General features: G+C 37.9%; 1 protein-coding gene across 5 annotated transcripts in view; it reads right to left on the bottom strand.

The window, feature by feature from the left end:
* LOC126187198 (broad-complex core protein-like) overlaps positions 1 to 17,982 on the bottom strand; it is a 439,455-nt gene that overhangs the window by 127,863 nt on the left and 293,610 nt on the right. Inside the window, exon 7 of one of the 5 annotated variants that reach the window (XM_049928279.1) lies at positions 11,891 to 12,289. The exons of the other annotated variants lie outside the window; for them this stretch is intronic. Within the exon in view, the coding sequence (XP_049784236.1) occupies positions 12,090 to 12,289 (200 nt within the window). The 3' untranslated portion in view covers positions 11,891 to 12,089. Of the gene's footprint in view, positions 1 to 11,890; positions 12,290 to 17,982 lie in introns of those variants that run through there. 5 annotated transcript variants of the gene reach the window in all.

Here is a 17,982-nt window from a genome sequence, read left to right as displayed (position 1 = left end):
CCTGACATGAAAAGTAGCTTCCCCACCATCCTCCACACCCCTCCCACGGTGTTATTCCACCACTCACCAGTCTATGTAACATCCTTGTCTGTCTGTATCCAACCCCTGCCCCCAACACTTGTCTCATGGCTCCCATCCTTGCATTAGATCCAGATGTATGACCTGTACCATATATCCTTCAACTATCATGTACTCCAATCCTATCACAGGCATCTCCTACCCTGCCAAAGGCAGGACCACATGTGAAAACAGCCATCTGATCTACAAGCTTAGTGGAACCATTGTGCCATATTCTACATCGGCAAAACAAATAAGAAGTTGTCTGTCTAATGAACGGCCACTGCCAAACTATGGCCAAGAGACAGATGGACCACCCAGTTGCTGAACATACTCCCCAACACAATGTGCTTTACTCGAATGCCTCTTTCACAGCCTGTGCTATCTAGAATCTTCCCTCTAACACAAGCTTTTTTGATTTGCACAGGTGAGAACTCTCCCTACAACATATCCTTTGTTCTCATAACCCCCCTGACCTCACCCTTCGCCAGTCCCTGTAGTATACCCACCTGTGCCCTTCCTTGCTCCCATTTCAGTACTAAACATGACTTCTATCTCACCAACACATTTACTTTCCCTTTCCTCCCTCTCTTCATTCTCTTACTGCCTCACCCTATCATGCAGCCTCCAAAGCTGCACCTGTTGTTGTTGTTGTTGTTGTGATTTTCAGTCCAAAGACTGGTTTGATGCAATTCTCCATGCTACTCTATCCTGTGCAAGCCTCTTCATCTCCAAATAATTACTGCACACAACATCCTTCTGAATCTGCTTACTGTATTCATCTCTTGGTCTCCCTCTACAATTTTTACCCTCCACACTTCCCTCCAGTACTAAACTGGTGATTCCTTGATGTCTCAGAATGTGTCCTACCAACCAGTTCCTTCTTTTAGTCAGGTTGTACCACAAATTTCTCTTCTCCCCAATTCTATTCACTACCTCCTCATTAGTTATGTGATCTACCCATCTAATCTTCAGCATTCTTCTGTAGCACCACATTTCAAATGTTTCTCTTCTCTTCTTGTCTAAACTGTTTATCATCCATGTTTCACTTCCATTCGTAGCTACACTCCGTGCAAACACATTCAGAAAGGACTTCCTGCACTTAAATCTATACACATTGTTAACAAATTTCCCTCCTTCAGAAAAATATTTTTTGCCATTACCAGTCTGCATTTCTTATCCTCCCTACGTTGACCATCATCAGTTATTTTGCTCCCCAAATAGCAAAACTCCTTTACTACTTCAATTGTCTCATTTCCTAATTCAATTCCCTCAGCATCATTTGATTTAATTAGACAACACTCCATTATTCTCATTTTGCTTTTGTTGATGTTCATCTAACATTCTCCTTTTAAGACACTGTCCATTCTGTTCACCTGTTCTTCCAAGTCCTTTGCTGTCTCTCACAGAATTATAATGTCATCGGCAAACCTCAAAGTTTTTGTTTCTTCTCACTGGACTTTAATTCTGACTTCAAAATTTTTTTGTTTCCTTTACTGCTTTCTTAATATACAGACTGAATATCATTGGGAATAGGCTGCAATCCTGTCTCATTCCCTTCTCAACCACTGCTTCACTTTCGTGCCCCTCAACTCTTGTAACTACCATCTGTTTTTTGTACAAATTGTAAACAGTCTTTCACTCCCTGTATTTTACCTCTGACACCTTTATAATGTGAAAGAGAGTATTCCAGTCAACATTGTCTAAAGCTTTCTCCAAGTCTACAAATGCCATAAACATAGGCTTGCCTTTCCTTAACCTATCTTCTATGAAAAGTTGTAGGGTCTGTATTGCCTCAAGATTTCTCTGGAATCCAAACTGGTCTTCCCCGAGATCAGCTGCTACCAGTTTTTCCATTCTTCTGTAATTGATTCATGTCAGTATTTTGCTGCCATGACTTATTAAATAGCCTGTTCACTATTATTCAAATTGTCCGCACCTGCTTTCTTTGGAATGGAATTATCATATTCTTCTTGAAGTCTGAGGGTACTTCACTTGTTTCATACATCTTGCTCACCAGAAGGAAGAGTTTTGTCATGGCCGGCTCTCCCACGGCTATCAGTAGTTCTAACAGAATGCTGTTTACTCCTGGGACCTTGTTTTTACTTAAGTCTTTCAGTGTTTTGTCAAATTCTTCACACAATGTTATATCTTTCTTTTTTTCTACATCTACGTCCTCTTCCATTTCCATAATATTGCCCTCAAGTACATCTCCCTTGTATAGACTCTCTTTATACTCCTTCCACTTTTCTGCTTTCCCTTCTTTGCTTAGGACTGGTTTTCCATCTGAGCTCTTGATATTCACGAAGGTGGTTCTCTTTTCTCCAAAGGTCTCTTTAATTTTCCTGTATGTAGCATCTGTCTTAACCCTAGTGATTTATGCTTCTACACCACTGCACTTGTCCTCTAGCCATTCCTGCTTAGCCTTTTTGCACCTCCTGTCGATTTCATTTTTAGACGTTTGTATTGTCTGTCGCCTGCTTCATTTATTGCATTTTTATATATTCTCCTTTCATTTATTAAATTCAATATCTATTGTGTTACCCAAGTATTTCTACTAGCCCTCGTCTTTTTACCTGCTTGATCCTCTGCTGCCTTCACTATTTCTCCTCTCAAAGCTATCCATGCTTCTTCTACTGTATTGCTTTCCTCAGTTCTTGTCAGGTGTTCCCTAACGTTCCCTCTGAAACTATCTAGAACCTCTGGTTCTTTCAGTTTATCCCAGTCCCATCTCCTTACATTCCTGACTTTTTACAATTTCTTCAGTTTTAATTTGCAATTCATAAAAAATAAATTGTGGCCAGAGTCCACATCTGCCCCTGGGAATGTCATACAATTTAAAATCTGGTTTTGAAATCTCTGTCTTACCATAATATAATCAACCTGAAACCTTCTGGTGTCTCCAGGTCTCTTCCACATATACAACCTTCTTTCATGATTCTTAAACAAAGTGTTAGCTGAGATTAATTGTACTCTGTGCAGAATTCTACCAGGTGGGTTTCTCTTTCATTCCTTTCTCCCAGTCCATATTCAACCAACTACTCTTCCTTCGCTTCCTTTTCCTACTATTGAATTCCAGTCTCCCATGACTATTAAATTTTCATCTCAACTATCCTAATAATTTCTTTTATTTCATCATACATTATCTCTATGTCCTCCTCATCTGCGGAGCTAGTTGGCATATAAACTTGTACTACTGTGATGGCCATGGGCTCTGTGTCTATCATGGCTACAGCAATGTGTTCAGTATGCTTTTCATAGTATATTATCTGCATTCCTATTTTTTTTTATTCATTACTAAACACATTTCTGCATTGCTCCTATTTGATTTTGTATTTATAACCTTGTATTCAGCTGATCAGAAATTCTGTTCCTCCTGCCACTGAACTTCACTAATTCCCATTACACCTAACATTAACGTAACCATTTCCCTTTTTAAATTTTCTAACCTACCTCACCAATTCAGGGATCTGACATTCCATGCTCCAATGTGTAGAATGCCAGTTTTGTTTCTCTTGATAACAGTGTCTTCCTGAGTAGTCCCCACCCAGAGATCTTAATGGGGGAATACATTACTCAAGAGGATTTTATCATCATTTAACCATACAGTAGAGCTAATGCCCTTGGGAAAAATTATGGCTGCAGTTTCCTCTTGCTTTCAGTTGTTCGCAGTATCATCACAGGCAAGGCCGCTTTGGTTGATGTTAAAAGGCCAGATCAGTCAATCATTGACACTGTCGGCCCTGTAGCTACTGAAGAGGTTGCTGCCCCTCTTCAGGAACCGCACATTTGTCTGGCCTCTGCACCTAAGTACCCCTGTTCTCTCCCCACCATGTCCCTGGATACTCCTTCATGCAGTACTAGCATCTTACACGACCCTTATTCTGCTACCCCTCCCCCATTCCACTCCATTTCTCTTCTTTACCCACACTACCCCTCCCAGTTAGACAGTTTGTCACATCAGCTGCAGTTGCAAGTGGGCCTTAACACCCAGTGAGAATAACCGTGTGTGTGAGTTTTCTTCTTCTGAAGAAGAACTTTATCCAAAAGCTGAAATATTTCTAGCATTCTTTTTCATTGTGCCTGTCAGTGACACACTGAAAACCATCTGGAGCGAGCTAAAGTTTAATGACCACATAAAACCAACTGTAGGAAAAGCAAATGAGAGGCTTGGATTCATAGGGGGGGAAATCTTACACAAAATTAATTAATCCATGTAAGAAATGTCTGATGCGGCACTTTTCCAAACATTTCTTGAGTATTTGTCATCAGCCTGTGGCTCTTACCAGGTTGGATTAATAGAAGAGATAGAAAAGGCAGAGTGAAGGGCGATACATGACATCATGTATCATGCACAAGAATGTTACTGGCATACTCAATAAACTCCGGTGCAACACACTACAAGAGATATGGTGCACCATGGTAAGGTTCACTGCTGAAATTCTGAGGGCATACAGTCCAAGAAGATTCGGTCAACAAATTACATGACCCCATGTATGTATTACAAAATTACCACAATGTGAAAATTAGATCATATGGTTGCTTACCAACAGTTGTTCTTCTTGAGAACAATTTTTGAGGTACCAGGGGAGGGTTAAGTGGTAGTCATGTCAGAAGTACCATCTGCCAAACACCCATCATGTGGCTCGCACAGTATAGATGTAAATAATGTCATTATAAGTATTTCCATGTGCTGATTCTGCAACTGTTTGTTCTCCAGTTACAGCTGAAAGCTTTAATGAACCCACTACTGGTTTCAGCCTTTATATTAGTTTATTTTCAAGTGGTTCTTGAAACTTTTCTGAATTGCAATACATCCTGCATTCCCATACCACTCCTGACCTCAACCTTTGTTAGTCATAGTCCTCTCCCATCCAGCCCCGTCTCTGTTTCTATTCCAGCACTACATGACCCTCATTCCTCCATCACATCCAGTCCTTATATTTCTCTCCTTTTCCGATATCCCTCCCCCCCTCCCCCCATTCCCCACCTCTTCACTTCCTCCGAATAACCTCCCGACTGCACACAGCTGCCCTACCCTCTTCCCACTTCATCCCTCTGCACCTCCCAACAGCACATCACTGTCCACCACCACCTACCCTACTATTCCTCCCCCTCCCCACCCCAGCCTCCACCTTACCTCCACCCAGTTGCTGCTCCCATAATCGCTGCTCACAGTGTGGCCTCAGTTGCCTGAGACTGCACTGTGTGTGTGAGTTGTGTTTATGTGAGTGTGTATGTGTGTGTTTACCGCCTAATTCTGACAAAGGCCTTCCTGGCTGCAAGCTATATATTTGTGATAGTCTTTTTGTTGTGCCTATCTGCAACTTAGCATCTCCGTTATATGGTGAGTAGCAACTTTCCTTTTCACAATATTGTTACATCCCATCCTGGATTTTCCATTGTTTGACTGTATTATACATAAGCTTCATTTTTTCCATCTTCTACTCTATACAATATTTATATATTTATCACATTTATGGCAGTTTTCAGAACCAATTCAAAATGGCCTAATATATGGCCCTAGCCAGAAGGACAGGAACTGGGGCAGTTTTTCATTAAATAAGATGTCATTATAGCACATTCAGATAGGGGGATTGTATATACCTACCATTGTTTTATTGCTGCATAAACTGTCAAATTGATGACATAAAAGCAAGCGTCTCATGCATCTCTGAGTGCTGAAAAACTATTGAACTAGCTGACAATGAATAAGGCGCCATGACCTGATGGAATTCCAATTTGGTTTTTTAGCTCACATTTATTGTGAATCTTTCACATGGCAATCCCTAGCAAGTAACTGAAAACAAAACTATGGTTCTTCCTATATATAAGAAGGGGAAAAGAATAGATATGCAAAACAACAGACCAGTATCCTTAAAGTTGGTCTGCTACATGTTCTAAGGTTGAATATAATGAGTTTCCTTGGGAAAGAAAAGTGTATGACCATAAATCAGCATGGATATAGGAAGTATAGTTCATGCAAAACACAGCTGGCCCTTTTCACACACAATATCCTGCAAATCTGATACTAGCAAAAGGGCAGATTCTCCATTCCTAGAGTTCCAAAAACTGTTCAGGCCCGAACCACACTGTAGATTGCTTACAAAGATCTGATCATTCAAAACAGGTCATGAAATATGTGATTGGCTTGTCTAGAAGACTTTGAAGGTATCAGGAACCAAAACATTGTCCTGGATGTTGAGTATCTATCAGAACAAACATAGCATCAAGAGTGCTCCAGGGAAGTGTGATAGAACAGCTCTTGTTTTCCATGTAGATAAATCATATGTTGGAGAGGACAACCAGTAATCTGAGACTGTTTGTTGGTGACAACTGTTGTGCATGGAATGTGTCATCTTTGAGTTACTGAAGAGGATTCAGGATGACTTAGGCAGAATATCTATTTGGTGCAATGCAAAAGGTGGGAATTTAAGGAGATGGGACCTGGATAAACTGAAAGAACCAGAGGTTGTACAGAGTTTCAGGGAGAGCATAAGGGAACAATTGACAGGAATGGGGGAAAGAAATACAGTAGAAGAAGAATGGGTAGCTTTGAGGGATGAAGTAGTGAAGGCAGCAGAGGACCAAGTAGGTAAAAAGACGAGGGCTAGTAGAAATCCTTGGGTAACAGAAGAAATATTGAATTTAATTGATGAAAGGAGAAAATATAAAAATGCAGTAAATGAAGCAGGCAAAAAGGAATACAAACGTCTCAAAAATGAGATCGACAGGAAGTGCAAAATGGCTAAGCAGGGATGGCTAGAGGACAAATGTAAGGATGTAGAGGCTTATCTCACTAGGGGTAAGTTAGATACTGCCTACAGGAAAATTAAAGAGACCTTTGGAGATAAGAGAACCACTTGTATGAACATCAAGAGCTCAGATGAAAACCCAGTTCTATGCAAAGAAGGGAAAGCAGAAAGGTGGAAGGAGTATATAGAGGGTCTATACAAGGGTGATGTACTTGAGGACAATATTATGGAAATGGAAGAGGAGGTAGATGAAGATGAAATGGGAGATACGATACTGCGTGAAGAGTTTGACAGAGCACTGAAAGACCTGAGTCGAAACAAGGCCCCCGGAGTAGACAACATTCCATTGGAACTACTGACGGCCTTGGGAGAGCCAGTCCAGACAAAACTCTACCATCTGGTGAGCAAGATGTATGAAACAGGCGAAATACCCTCAGACTTCAAGAAGAATTTAATAATTCCAATCCCAAAGAAAGCAGGTGTTGACACATGTGAAAATTACCGAACTATCAGTTTAATAAGCCACAGCTGCAAAATACTAACACGAATTCTTTACAGACGAATGGAAAAACTAGTAGAAGCCGACCTCGGGGAAGATCAGTTTGGATTCCGTAGAAATACTGGAACACGTGAGGCAATACTGACCTTACGACTTATCTTAGAAGAAAGATTAAGGAAAGGCAAACCTACGTTTCTAGCATTTGTAGACTTAGAGAAAGCTTTTGACAATGTTGACTGGAATACTCTCTTTCAAATTCTAAAGGTGGCAGGGGTAAAATACAGGGAGCGAAAGGCTATTTACAATTTGTACAGGAACCAGATGGCAGTTATAAGAGTCGAGGGACATGAAAGGGAAGCAGTGGTTGGGAAGGGAGTAAGGCAGGGTTGTAGCCTCTCCCTGATGTTATTCAATCTGTATATTGAGCAAGCAGTAAAGGAAACAAAAGAAAAATTCGGGGTAGGTATTAAAATCCATGGAGAAGAAATAAAAACTTTGAGGTTCGCCGATGACATTGTAATTCTGTCAGAGACAGCTAAAGACTTGGAAGAGCAGTTGAACGGAATGGGTAGTGTCTTGAAAGGAGGATATAGGATGAACATCAACAAAAGCAAAATGAGGATAATGGAATGTAGTCGAATTAAGTCGGGTGATGTTGAGGGTATTAGATTAGGAAATGAGACACTTAAAGTAGTAAAGGAGTTTTGCTATTTGGGGAGCAAAATAGCTGATGATGGACGAAGTAGAGAGGATATAAAATGTAGACTGGCAATGGCAAGGAAAGCGTTTCTGAAGAAGAGAAATTTGTTAACATCGAGTATAGATTTAAGTGTCAGGAAGTCGTTTCTGAAGGTATTTGCATGGAGTGTAGCCATGTATGGAAGTGAAACATGGACGGTAAATAGTTTGGACAAGAAGAGAATAGAAGCTTTCGAAATGTGGTGCTACAGAAGAATGCTGAAGATTAGATGGGTAGATCACACAACTAATGAGGAGGTACTGAATAGGATTGGGGAGAAGAGGAGTTTGTGGCACAACTTGACCAGAAGAAGGGATCGGTTGGTAGGACATGTTCTGAGGCATCAAGGGATCACCAATTTAGTATTGGAGGGCAGCGTGGAGGGTAAAAATCGTAGGGGGAGACCAAGAAATGAATACACTAAGCAGATTCAGAAGGATGTAGGTTGCAGTAGGTACTGGGAGATGAAGAAGCTTGCACAGGCTAGAGTAGCATGGAGAGCTGCATCAAACCAGTCTCAGGACTGAAGACCACAACAACATGGCAGCTTGCTTTAAATGAGGGTAAATGTTGGTTAGTACAGAGACATTGGGGTTTCCCCAATGTCTCTGTACTAACCAACATTTACCCTCATTTAAAGCAAGCTGCCATGCATTGCACCAAATAGATATTCTACCCAAGTCATCCTGAATCCTCTTCAGTAACTCAAAGATGACACATTCCATGCACAACAGTTGTCACCAACAAACAGTCTCAGATTACTGGTTGTCCTCTCCAACATATGATTTATCTACATGGAAAACAAGAGCTGTTCTATCACACTTCCCTGGAGCACTCTTGATGCTATGTTTGTTCTGATAGATATCTCTTTATTAGTAGTGTACTGCTTGACTTGGGTGTAACGCTGTGGAGTGGAGTGAAATGAAACAAACACATACAGCCAGCTGTAGGGAACGTAAATAGCTGACTGCAGTTTATTTGGAGGGTTACAAGAAAGTGTGGCATACCTATAAAAGAGGCTACATACAGAACATTTGTGCAAACCATTCTTCTGTGTTATTTGAGTCTTAGGAATCCCAACCAGATGGATTAAAGAAGCACAGCAAATCAATTCAGAGATGTGCAACTAGATTTGTCACTGGTTGGCTCAGTCTTTGCAAGATTAACACTTAAAGGGGATGAATATCAATGGTGCGAAGTACCCTGTGCCATGCAGTATACAGTGGCTCACATAGTATGTACATAGATGTATAGTTGGCAATCAAAAGGTTTCCATTTGAGGGCTTGGTGCAGCATACCTGCAACATAGTGCAACTATAATGTGGGTTTATAAGCACTGACTTGTAGGCAAAGGATTAGTGTGTTATTTGTCTTTCCAATGTGTGTATGGTAAATGCAGAAACACACAATATCCTATACACAATATATTCAGTAGCTATGGCAGAATTATTACCAAATGCAGCCGAACAGTACCAATATGCTGTTATTCTTTTCTTGGCTGCTGAAGGACAAACATCGGTAGACAACCATCAGACAATAAAGAATGTATATGGGGCAGCATGTCTGTCGAAAACCACCATCATGGAATGATGTGCCAAGGGGTGCTGCTGCTTCCTGATAAAATGTGTACCCATACCACAACTGTCATAATGCAGATGTTACGCCAACTCAAGTTGGAGACATTCAAGCACCCAACCTACAGTCCTGATCTCTCCCCATGTGATTATCACACCTTCAGTCCCTTAAAAAAGGACTTGAGGAGACGATGATTGCTGTTGGATGAGGGTATGCAGCAGCCAGTTTTAGACTTCTCCATGCAGCAGGACATGACATTTTACAAAACGGGTATCTTCAGCCAGGTGCATCAGTGGGATGATTGCCTCAGTGCTCATGGTGACTTTGCCTGATTGGCATACCGATTCTTTACTGTGCAGCCTTCAAATGGAAACTTTTTGATCACACCTTATAGGAAATATGAAATTGTGAGCTTGTAACTTCACAAAATTTTTAAGTATGCTCCTGTTTGGTTATGAATTTCTCTGATTCAAGTAAGATAAGTCTACTATCCTTTTTTCCATGCACTCAGATGACTCAGAATATTTTCTTTACAGAATGTGTAAAACTTTCACACTATTCTAAATCCAGAAATGTCCAAGAATAATATTACATTCTTTTTATTTTATTCAGTACATATTTAGAATTAATTTGTGAATACCAATTAGATTCCACTCAAAGTTTTCAGTGTCTTGTCCTTTTCCTACGATTAGTTTTCCTTTCCTTTCTTTTATTTTCCTATCAAAATATTGTTCAAAGTGTGCAGACAACCTTATCATCTCTGCTTATCAAAACATGCACTACTCAGTATGTTGGACAGACAGCTAGCATTATAAAGACCATATAAGAAGTTATTGGCCTAAAACAGTGATGACACTGATGTCAGCAATATGTTATGTTGTTACATGTTCTGCAATAATGAAAGTACAGAGTTCCATTGCTGTGCAGAATAGTCTTGTGTATGAGATTTTTTAAAGTGGTGTGACAATAGATGTTGCTTTCAAGGGGACAGACCACAATACTCTGCTGTTACAAAATACACTGTTTTTCACAGTTTATTACCAACAGCAGTTCTTTTAGAGTTGATTATGAATCTGTGCCTCTAGCTTCCATGTCCTAGGAAATAAGCAACTAAATTTACTGTGTGCATACTTCTCTCAGAAGATGAGTCATGCAATGAATGATTCAAAATTTCAGTCAGTAAATAAAACACCGAGGAAGTGCACAATACACTATTGGATGGCTGACTATTAAAAGTGTGGTAAATAGCTGACTCAGTGTGTATTGCAAAACATTACAGTATATTTTGCTTGTAAAAATGATGATAAATCAGATTTACACAAGAATATTGTTGTATTGGTGAACCTTGACTAAAAGCAAATGTGGAAATGAATATCTCGGTAGTGTTTAGATGATTTCAGAAAGCTTCAAACTGTTATGGTGTTTTTAGTGTAGATGAGGATTAGGTTCACCATTCCATCTGCGAAATGCAACAACAATGAAAAAAATATAGAGTCACAGGTGCTCTGTACAATAAAAAAAGGATAGCTGACAAGCAATGAAACTTTGCAAAGATTATGACCAATCTTTTCTTTCGTGCAAAATGAATTGTTCTTGATTGCCTTCCAAATGGTAAAACAATACTGTTGAACACTTAAAAATTCTTATATACCAACTGGATAAAAATCTGTTATTAACACTTATCCAAAAACATACTTCGGTAGTGCAAAAGTGATGTAATCTGAAGTGTCAGTTGTTGGAACATTGGCCCCATTCACATGATGTGGCACGCTTTGCTTTCAACCAAGCCACACATTTAAAGAAATGTAGTGTTCAAAAACATTTTGAATGTAACAAAGAGGTTGTGGTCACTGTAAATTAGTACATCTGTACCTTGCTGAATTTCTCTTACAGGGTGGAATGTATTCACTAAAAAGTACTGGGCAAACTGCATTGACCTTAAACGTGCATTTTGATCTAAAAGTAGTCTTTCACTGCTACATGATAACTTTTTATCATGCTCTCGCCCCAGGAATTCTGATGACAATTTGTAATGGAAAATATTTTTCTGTAGCTCTATGAACAAAAAAGTTATGGACTACCAAATCTGCCCATAACAGAAATTCTGATTTTAATTTAATAAATTCATGCATCTAGTCACCATAAATCCACCCTTAGGTATGCTACAGAAACACTAGTAATATTTTCAAGCAAAATATCACTACAAAAATAATATACTTGTTCACAGTTCAAAAAACAATTTATTTATTTTTTAATGAAGGCCAACAAGAATTTCCCATTCGATTTTGAATATTCACACTTATTTCCATTCACACTGTGCATTTTAGACATCAAGAAAATAATGATTCCATTATTTTACTTCAAAACCTTCCATAAGTAAGTTCTATAGTTAAATCAGACACACTTTTTCCAGTTTGTGATTTACAGTTGACAAACAATGACTGCATTTTTCACATTATTTCTCTTAATATGAGAGATGATTATGGGTAGACTGTATAGACTCTATTTCATTATTTACTGTAACACATCGGCCACGACAGCCCCTCTGATATTTCACACATCTCCAAGACACTCTGTCTCCTCTCTGAGAATCAGCATTATAAATAAAGCCATTGTAGACTAGCTGTGTTCTACCTTTAGCACTTATGGTGTATTGCAGTGGACCTACAAAAAAGCAGGAAACTGTTATTTGTTGTTGTCTGCTGAAATACCGGCCTAGATAGTTTTGTAAGAAATTAAATACGTAACTATCTCAGAGCAAAACTAACTCTTCATTTACATTTCATGTCTAAAATAATATCAAAATGCAAAAAGCAGCTATAAAATAAATGACAGAATGATGATAAACATAATTTTTAGCAGACAAGCCAAGATAAAGTTTTATGATAACTTAGTTGTACCTAAAAATAAAAAAGAAATCATAAGTGAACTTGGATAATAGATCAAGTTCCACAAGGAGTTTGTAATACATTTCATTTCACAAGAGATGTAATATAAACAATCTGAAGAATAACTGAGAATCTAAGAAACTGCTTCACACAGTTCCTGGTGAAGAAATGTGATAAGTTTTCCCCTGTATAAGACGTATCAGCTTTTTTTACACTTGAAGTTTCTGATAAAAATTATATTTCATAAACTATGGTATACTGTAATGTGTCTTTTCATTAAAAAAATAATTATACATTATCAGAAATGATGGCCTCTATTATTAACAGCTATACCATCTGACAATATGATATAGCATTTACAGAAGAAGTGAAATGCTTACAAAGTAATTACAGGCAGGAGTGATTTTTCTCAAAAATCATTTCTGCAGACTGAACAATGAGTTATCTGTGTCACACAATGGAGAAAAATTAAATCTTGTTAGAGCAACATATGGGAACTTCTTACCACATTTCTGTAATTGAAAACTGAAAACACACATGGCAAAGTGTGTCTCATTGGCTGAATACATTTTGTTAAGAAATGATCTAGAAAAATGTGTCACCTTTTAAAACACTTTTATCATAAAACAAAAATAAACAAAAGCAGATGAGTGGAGTATTGATCTGACTTAGTAAATGACAATGTATTTCTGCAATGTTCATATTTTCACACCCTCATGCAGGAAATAAAAGAACGTTTAATACCTGTGTTGCAAGAAATCATATGTATGACATCTGTCTCCAAAAAACTTAAATATAAATGAAAAAGGTATGACATAATAAAAGTCTTTGTTGCTTTCAAATGAATTAAACAACAGGAACACACTATAACAAGAATGACAGGCACATATCTTCATTCTAAAGAGGTGTTGGCATAATGGAGATTTCACTATATGAGAGGAATACAATGGAATATGCCACTATAAATAACAATTAGGCATTTGACTAACTGTTTTTGTTTGACATACGCTTTACATTCCCTATTTCACTTAATACTTAGAACAAGTCAATAAAATGCACATCAAAAACCAAAATAGTGAGCAGTATGCAAGACTCAGAAAGATTAGTTTACCAGTTAAACAGAAATAAATTATTTTATTAAATGATCACTGAACATGCTTTAAAGCAGAATTACACCAAATGCTATTCTTATGCAGTTTGAGTATCAATAACAGAAATAATACAAATATAAATTCAGTACTCTCATTAGCAAACATTTTTATGCATTGAATAGCACCAAAATTATTGGTGGACATCTCACCAATTATATACTTTTCTGTGCAAAGTTTTTAACACAAGAAATGACACTTGTGAATGGTAAGAAACTGAGCCAGGTATGAAATGTAAACAATTAGTAGCACAAATTTATGTGACGTATAGGGCCTGAACAGCAGTTCCTGAATGGCCACATTAGGCCTCTACATAAGGGACTGTGGAGGGTTGTTGAATGTCATGCATAATTGTCAGACAGCAGTAAACTTTTTGTTAGGGATTACTTCAATTGCACCAATGGACACCAAATGACAAAATTGCAAAATGAAGATAGTTTGTAACCTTGTGAAAATACAGCCTGTACACAGCAGCACATGTGAAGAAGATATTTGTCAAAGAGAATGTGACAAGACAAAAGTCCCACAATGAATTATGAAATGTGACTTTGTCATATGATGACTTACATCTAATTCCATTTCCAATTATGGACTACAGAACTTCATTATGAACATAGTGTCTGAGGTAGCATCATAAGTAGTTAGCAGTGGTTTGGTTGTTTCTTCTGATGTGTTGTTTTGCCAGCAAAAGTGGCTGGTGAAACATAAGAAAAATGAAAAACTGCTGGTCAAAGAACCTGAGAATACCTAGAGCACATCATCAAGTGATCATAAAAGCCTTGGAAATGCCATATATCTTCACTGTTGGCTCGACAATTACGTAAAGCTTTACCTTCTGCCAAACCAAAGTCATTTTCTGTAATAAACACTGTTGTCAACTGGTAACACATGATATTTTATGCAGGACTAGTTACCTGGCGTTGCCCTGGTATGTATTTATTTCAATTTTATTAGTGCATCTCCTCCTTCCTCTCTCACTGTTCATCCCTGTCTATCTGCTTCTCCCTTTTCTCTGTGTCCGACTCTTCCTGCCCCTCTCTTTATCCACCTCCTCCCCTCTCTGTATCCACATGCTCCTCTTTTCTTCCTATGTCCATCTCATGTTTCCCATCCTTCTCCCTGTCTACCTCCTCCTCTTCCCTTTCTCTGGCCATCTCCTCCTCCCCCTCTTTCTGTCCATCTTCTTTTTCCCTCTTATCTCCTGAACTATGTGTCATACAATGAAATAATTCTGCAGATACATTTAGCAGCGTATGCAGGTACTGTCTGCTAAATTTGTTGTGAAGAGAGTTAGTATCACATAAGCAATACATGGAAATGTAATGACATCATGCCTGATGCAACAGTTTTACTGCATGACCAGCGAAAATGTATTGAATGATAAACTTCTTTCCTTTCATCATTTTGTGGGGCTGTCTGAGAGAAAAGGTTTTATAAAGTTTTGACATTATGTGTAAAGTTTGTTGCAAGTCACTGCCCTCTTTCATCCTCAAATACTGGATTATGCACATAAGTAGCACTACATTATACCGCAAGTAGTGTGGAAGACTGGAATAAACACAGTGGAAATTGTATAAGCATTGTATTCATTATTTTAAAATGTATCACATAGCACATACCAACCAAGAAAAACATTTTCACAAATATGACAAATTTCATAAGTCAAAGAGCAGGCATAAATAACTCTTTGAAAGAGTAAATATTTTTTCTGTAATTCACATAATATTCATCAAATGAATAAGTATCATATACTACATACTTTCTAAAGTAGCCTGTGTTCTTTCTCAGGGGTTAACCTATTACCGTACCAAATTTCATCAAAATTGAATCATTGGGTTAGTAATAATAGTAATTTAAATGTCATGCATGATGCAGTTTTTCAAGCATTTCAGTGTTTATGACATCATATATCCTGAACTGTGTGTCATACATAGGTATAATTTTTCAGGTACTTTCAGATGTATGTGAACACAGTCTGCAAAGTTTGTCATGAATACAGTTAGTAGGAAGAAGCAGTAAATTAAAATATCATCCCTGACGTGAAAATGAACATCCAAAATGTAGTAAGTGATCAACTTTTTTCTTTTCATCATTTTATCATTTTCGGGGAGGGGGGGGGGGGGTTTCAGTGAGAAAAAGTTTTGTAAAGGACTGAAATTATGTGTAAAGTTTGCTGCAAGTCACTAAGTGCTCTAAACTTAAATACTGGATGAATGAAATCTGGGTATTCATGCCTCCTAGCTACACTGCTTTTTCACTTCATCCCTTTGATAGATGAGTGGTTCTTAGCCTTCCCAGACAGTAGGTGATATGTGTACCAAGTTTATTTAAAACCAGTCTAGTGATTTCAGAGGCGATGTGGAACATTCATTCATTCATATATACCTACATTTTTATAATATGTATGAATATCATTTTTTCCATAATTTGGTTTTGATGAAATATATGCTCTATGGTGACCCTATGTATGCTGAAGTTACCAATGAAAACCCAATAAAACCTGGCTAGCAGAATTGGAGATTAGCGTGTTCAAAGACAAAGAGACAGACACAATGGTTTTACAGATTTATTATTAATACAAATGGCAATTAAATCACTCTGACTTTCTCAGAAATAAAATTTTTCTTCAGTTTCTTTAATTGATGGATCAAGAGAAAATTACCAATCAATTCCAACTACCCAAAAAATCAAATGAAAAGGATGTTGGGGGACTTGTTGTCATTTACTTTTTTATGGCTGAGGTACACAGCCATATAAAACTTTTTGAAATCCATCTTTCTCACCTTTTACTGTTAAAACAATTTATTCATAAAAATGTACTATTGCAGTTTTGTCCATTCAACCATTATGAAGTGGAGAGAAGTGAAAATATTGTGCTTTATGACATGTCAACATTTTAAAAATAGCTGACAAATCTAAGTGTCAATAACAGAGGGAATAAGGGAACTCACCGAATATTAAGGCACTGAGTCATCAATAGGCAGATAAACAAAATGGGAAAGATTTCTAGCTTCCAAGTCAAGTCTTCATCAGAGACATAACTCTCTCTCTCTCTCTCTCTCTCTCTCTCTCTCTCACACACACACACACACACACACACACACACACACACACACACAGCACATGCACAGTTACATTGTCCCAGGTGATTACGTTGTGCTGGTACTGCAGATTGAGTGGGCTTGAGCTGCAGTTCTAGCACAATGTAGTTAGCCAGGACAATGTTTTTACAGTATATGTGTATGTATGTAGGTTGTGTGAGGACATGTGCTTGATAACTCTGATGAAGGCTTTTTCAGAAAGCTACTAACATTCTATCTTATTTATGTTCCACAATGACTCAGCACCTCAACTATTCAATGAGTTGTTACTTCTACTCCTTCCATTACTTATATTCCATCTAGGATTTTACATTAAATATATATACATCTTAGATATTTTAAAAAATTTTACATTTGCTAAGTTACCAAAGTTTTGCTGTACTCCTCTTCAAAGTGGCTAAACTGCTGAATGTGCAATAATGGATTTTATGACTAAACTGTAACCATTGTTTGTCAAATCAGAACCAACTGATGACCCCAAAGGATTTGTGATTTCAACATCCCAACCATGGCAGTATGTTATATAAATGTATATAAGACAACACGCAAAAAAATACATATTGGATTCCTGAAAAGCATATTATCACAAACCTACCTTTGCCTTCAGTAAACATCACTGGATTGGTACTATAGTTACCCAGATGCAGTCAAAACAACAACTGACTAAAAATTTAAAAACACTACTGCAATTATACAGTTTACCATGTATGTCAGTATTTTAGATTTGTAGTTATGAAGACACCTATACATGACACTTGGTAACCACTATTGAGTACTCCCAAGACTTGGAAACATATTTAAAGGACCTAAACAAGACATGGGAACCTCTATTAACTGACTCACTAACAGGCTTGGTGACTTGGAAAAAGTATTCTACACACAGCCCGACTTGCCTTAATCCCTAAGTGCTGGGGATGGGAAGTGGACTTTACTGCATTAGAAATGACTCCACCTGTGGGGACAGCCTTTGACCTCCACTCCCTCCCCCTATTCCCTCAACCCCACTATGAGAATGGTGTGATGATTCTTTGTTGAGTGCCCTTATATTCAAAATAATAATAATAATAATAATAATAATAATAATAATAATAATAACAGTAACAATAATAATCATCATCATAATCATCATCATAATCATCATCATCGTGTAACTTGCTGGCTGTGCTCTCTTGGTGACATGAATACCAGTTTTTTATTAATTGGCAACAGTGAAGCCATGG

This window comes from Schistocerca cancellata, chromosome 1 (assembly GCF_023864275.1).
Source record: "Schistocerca cancellata isolate TAMUIC-IGC-003103 chromosome 1, iqSchCanc2.1, whole genome shotgun sequence".
Taxonomy (NCBI): Eukaryota; Metazoa; Arthropoda; class Insecta; order Orthoptera; family Acrididae; genus Schistocerca; species Schistocerca cancellata.
This window is presented reverse-complemented; position numbering and strand designations above follow the sequence as displayed.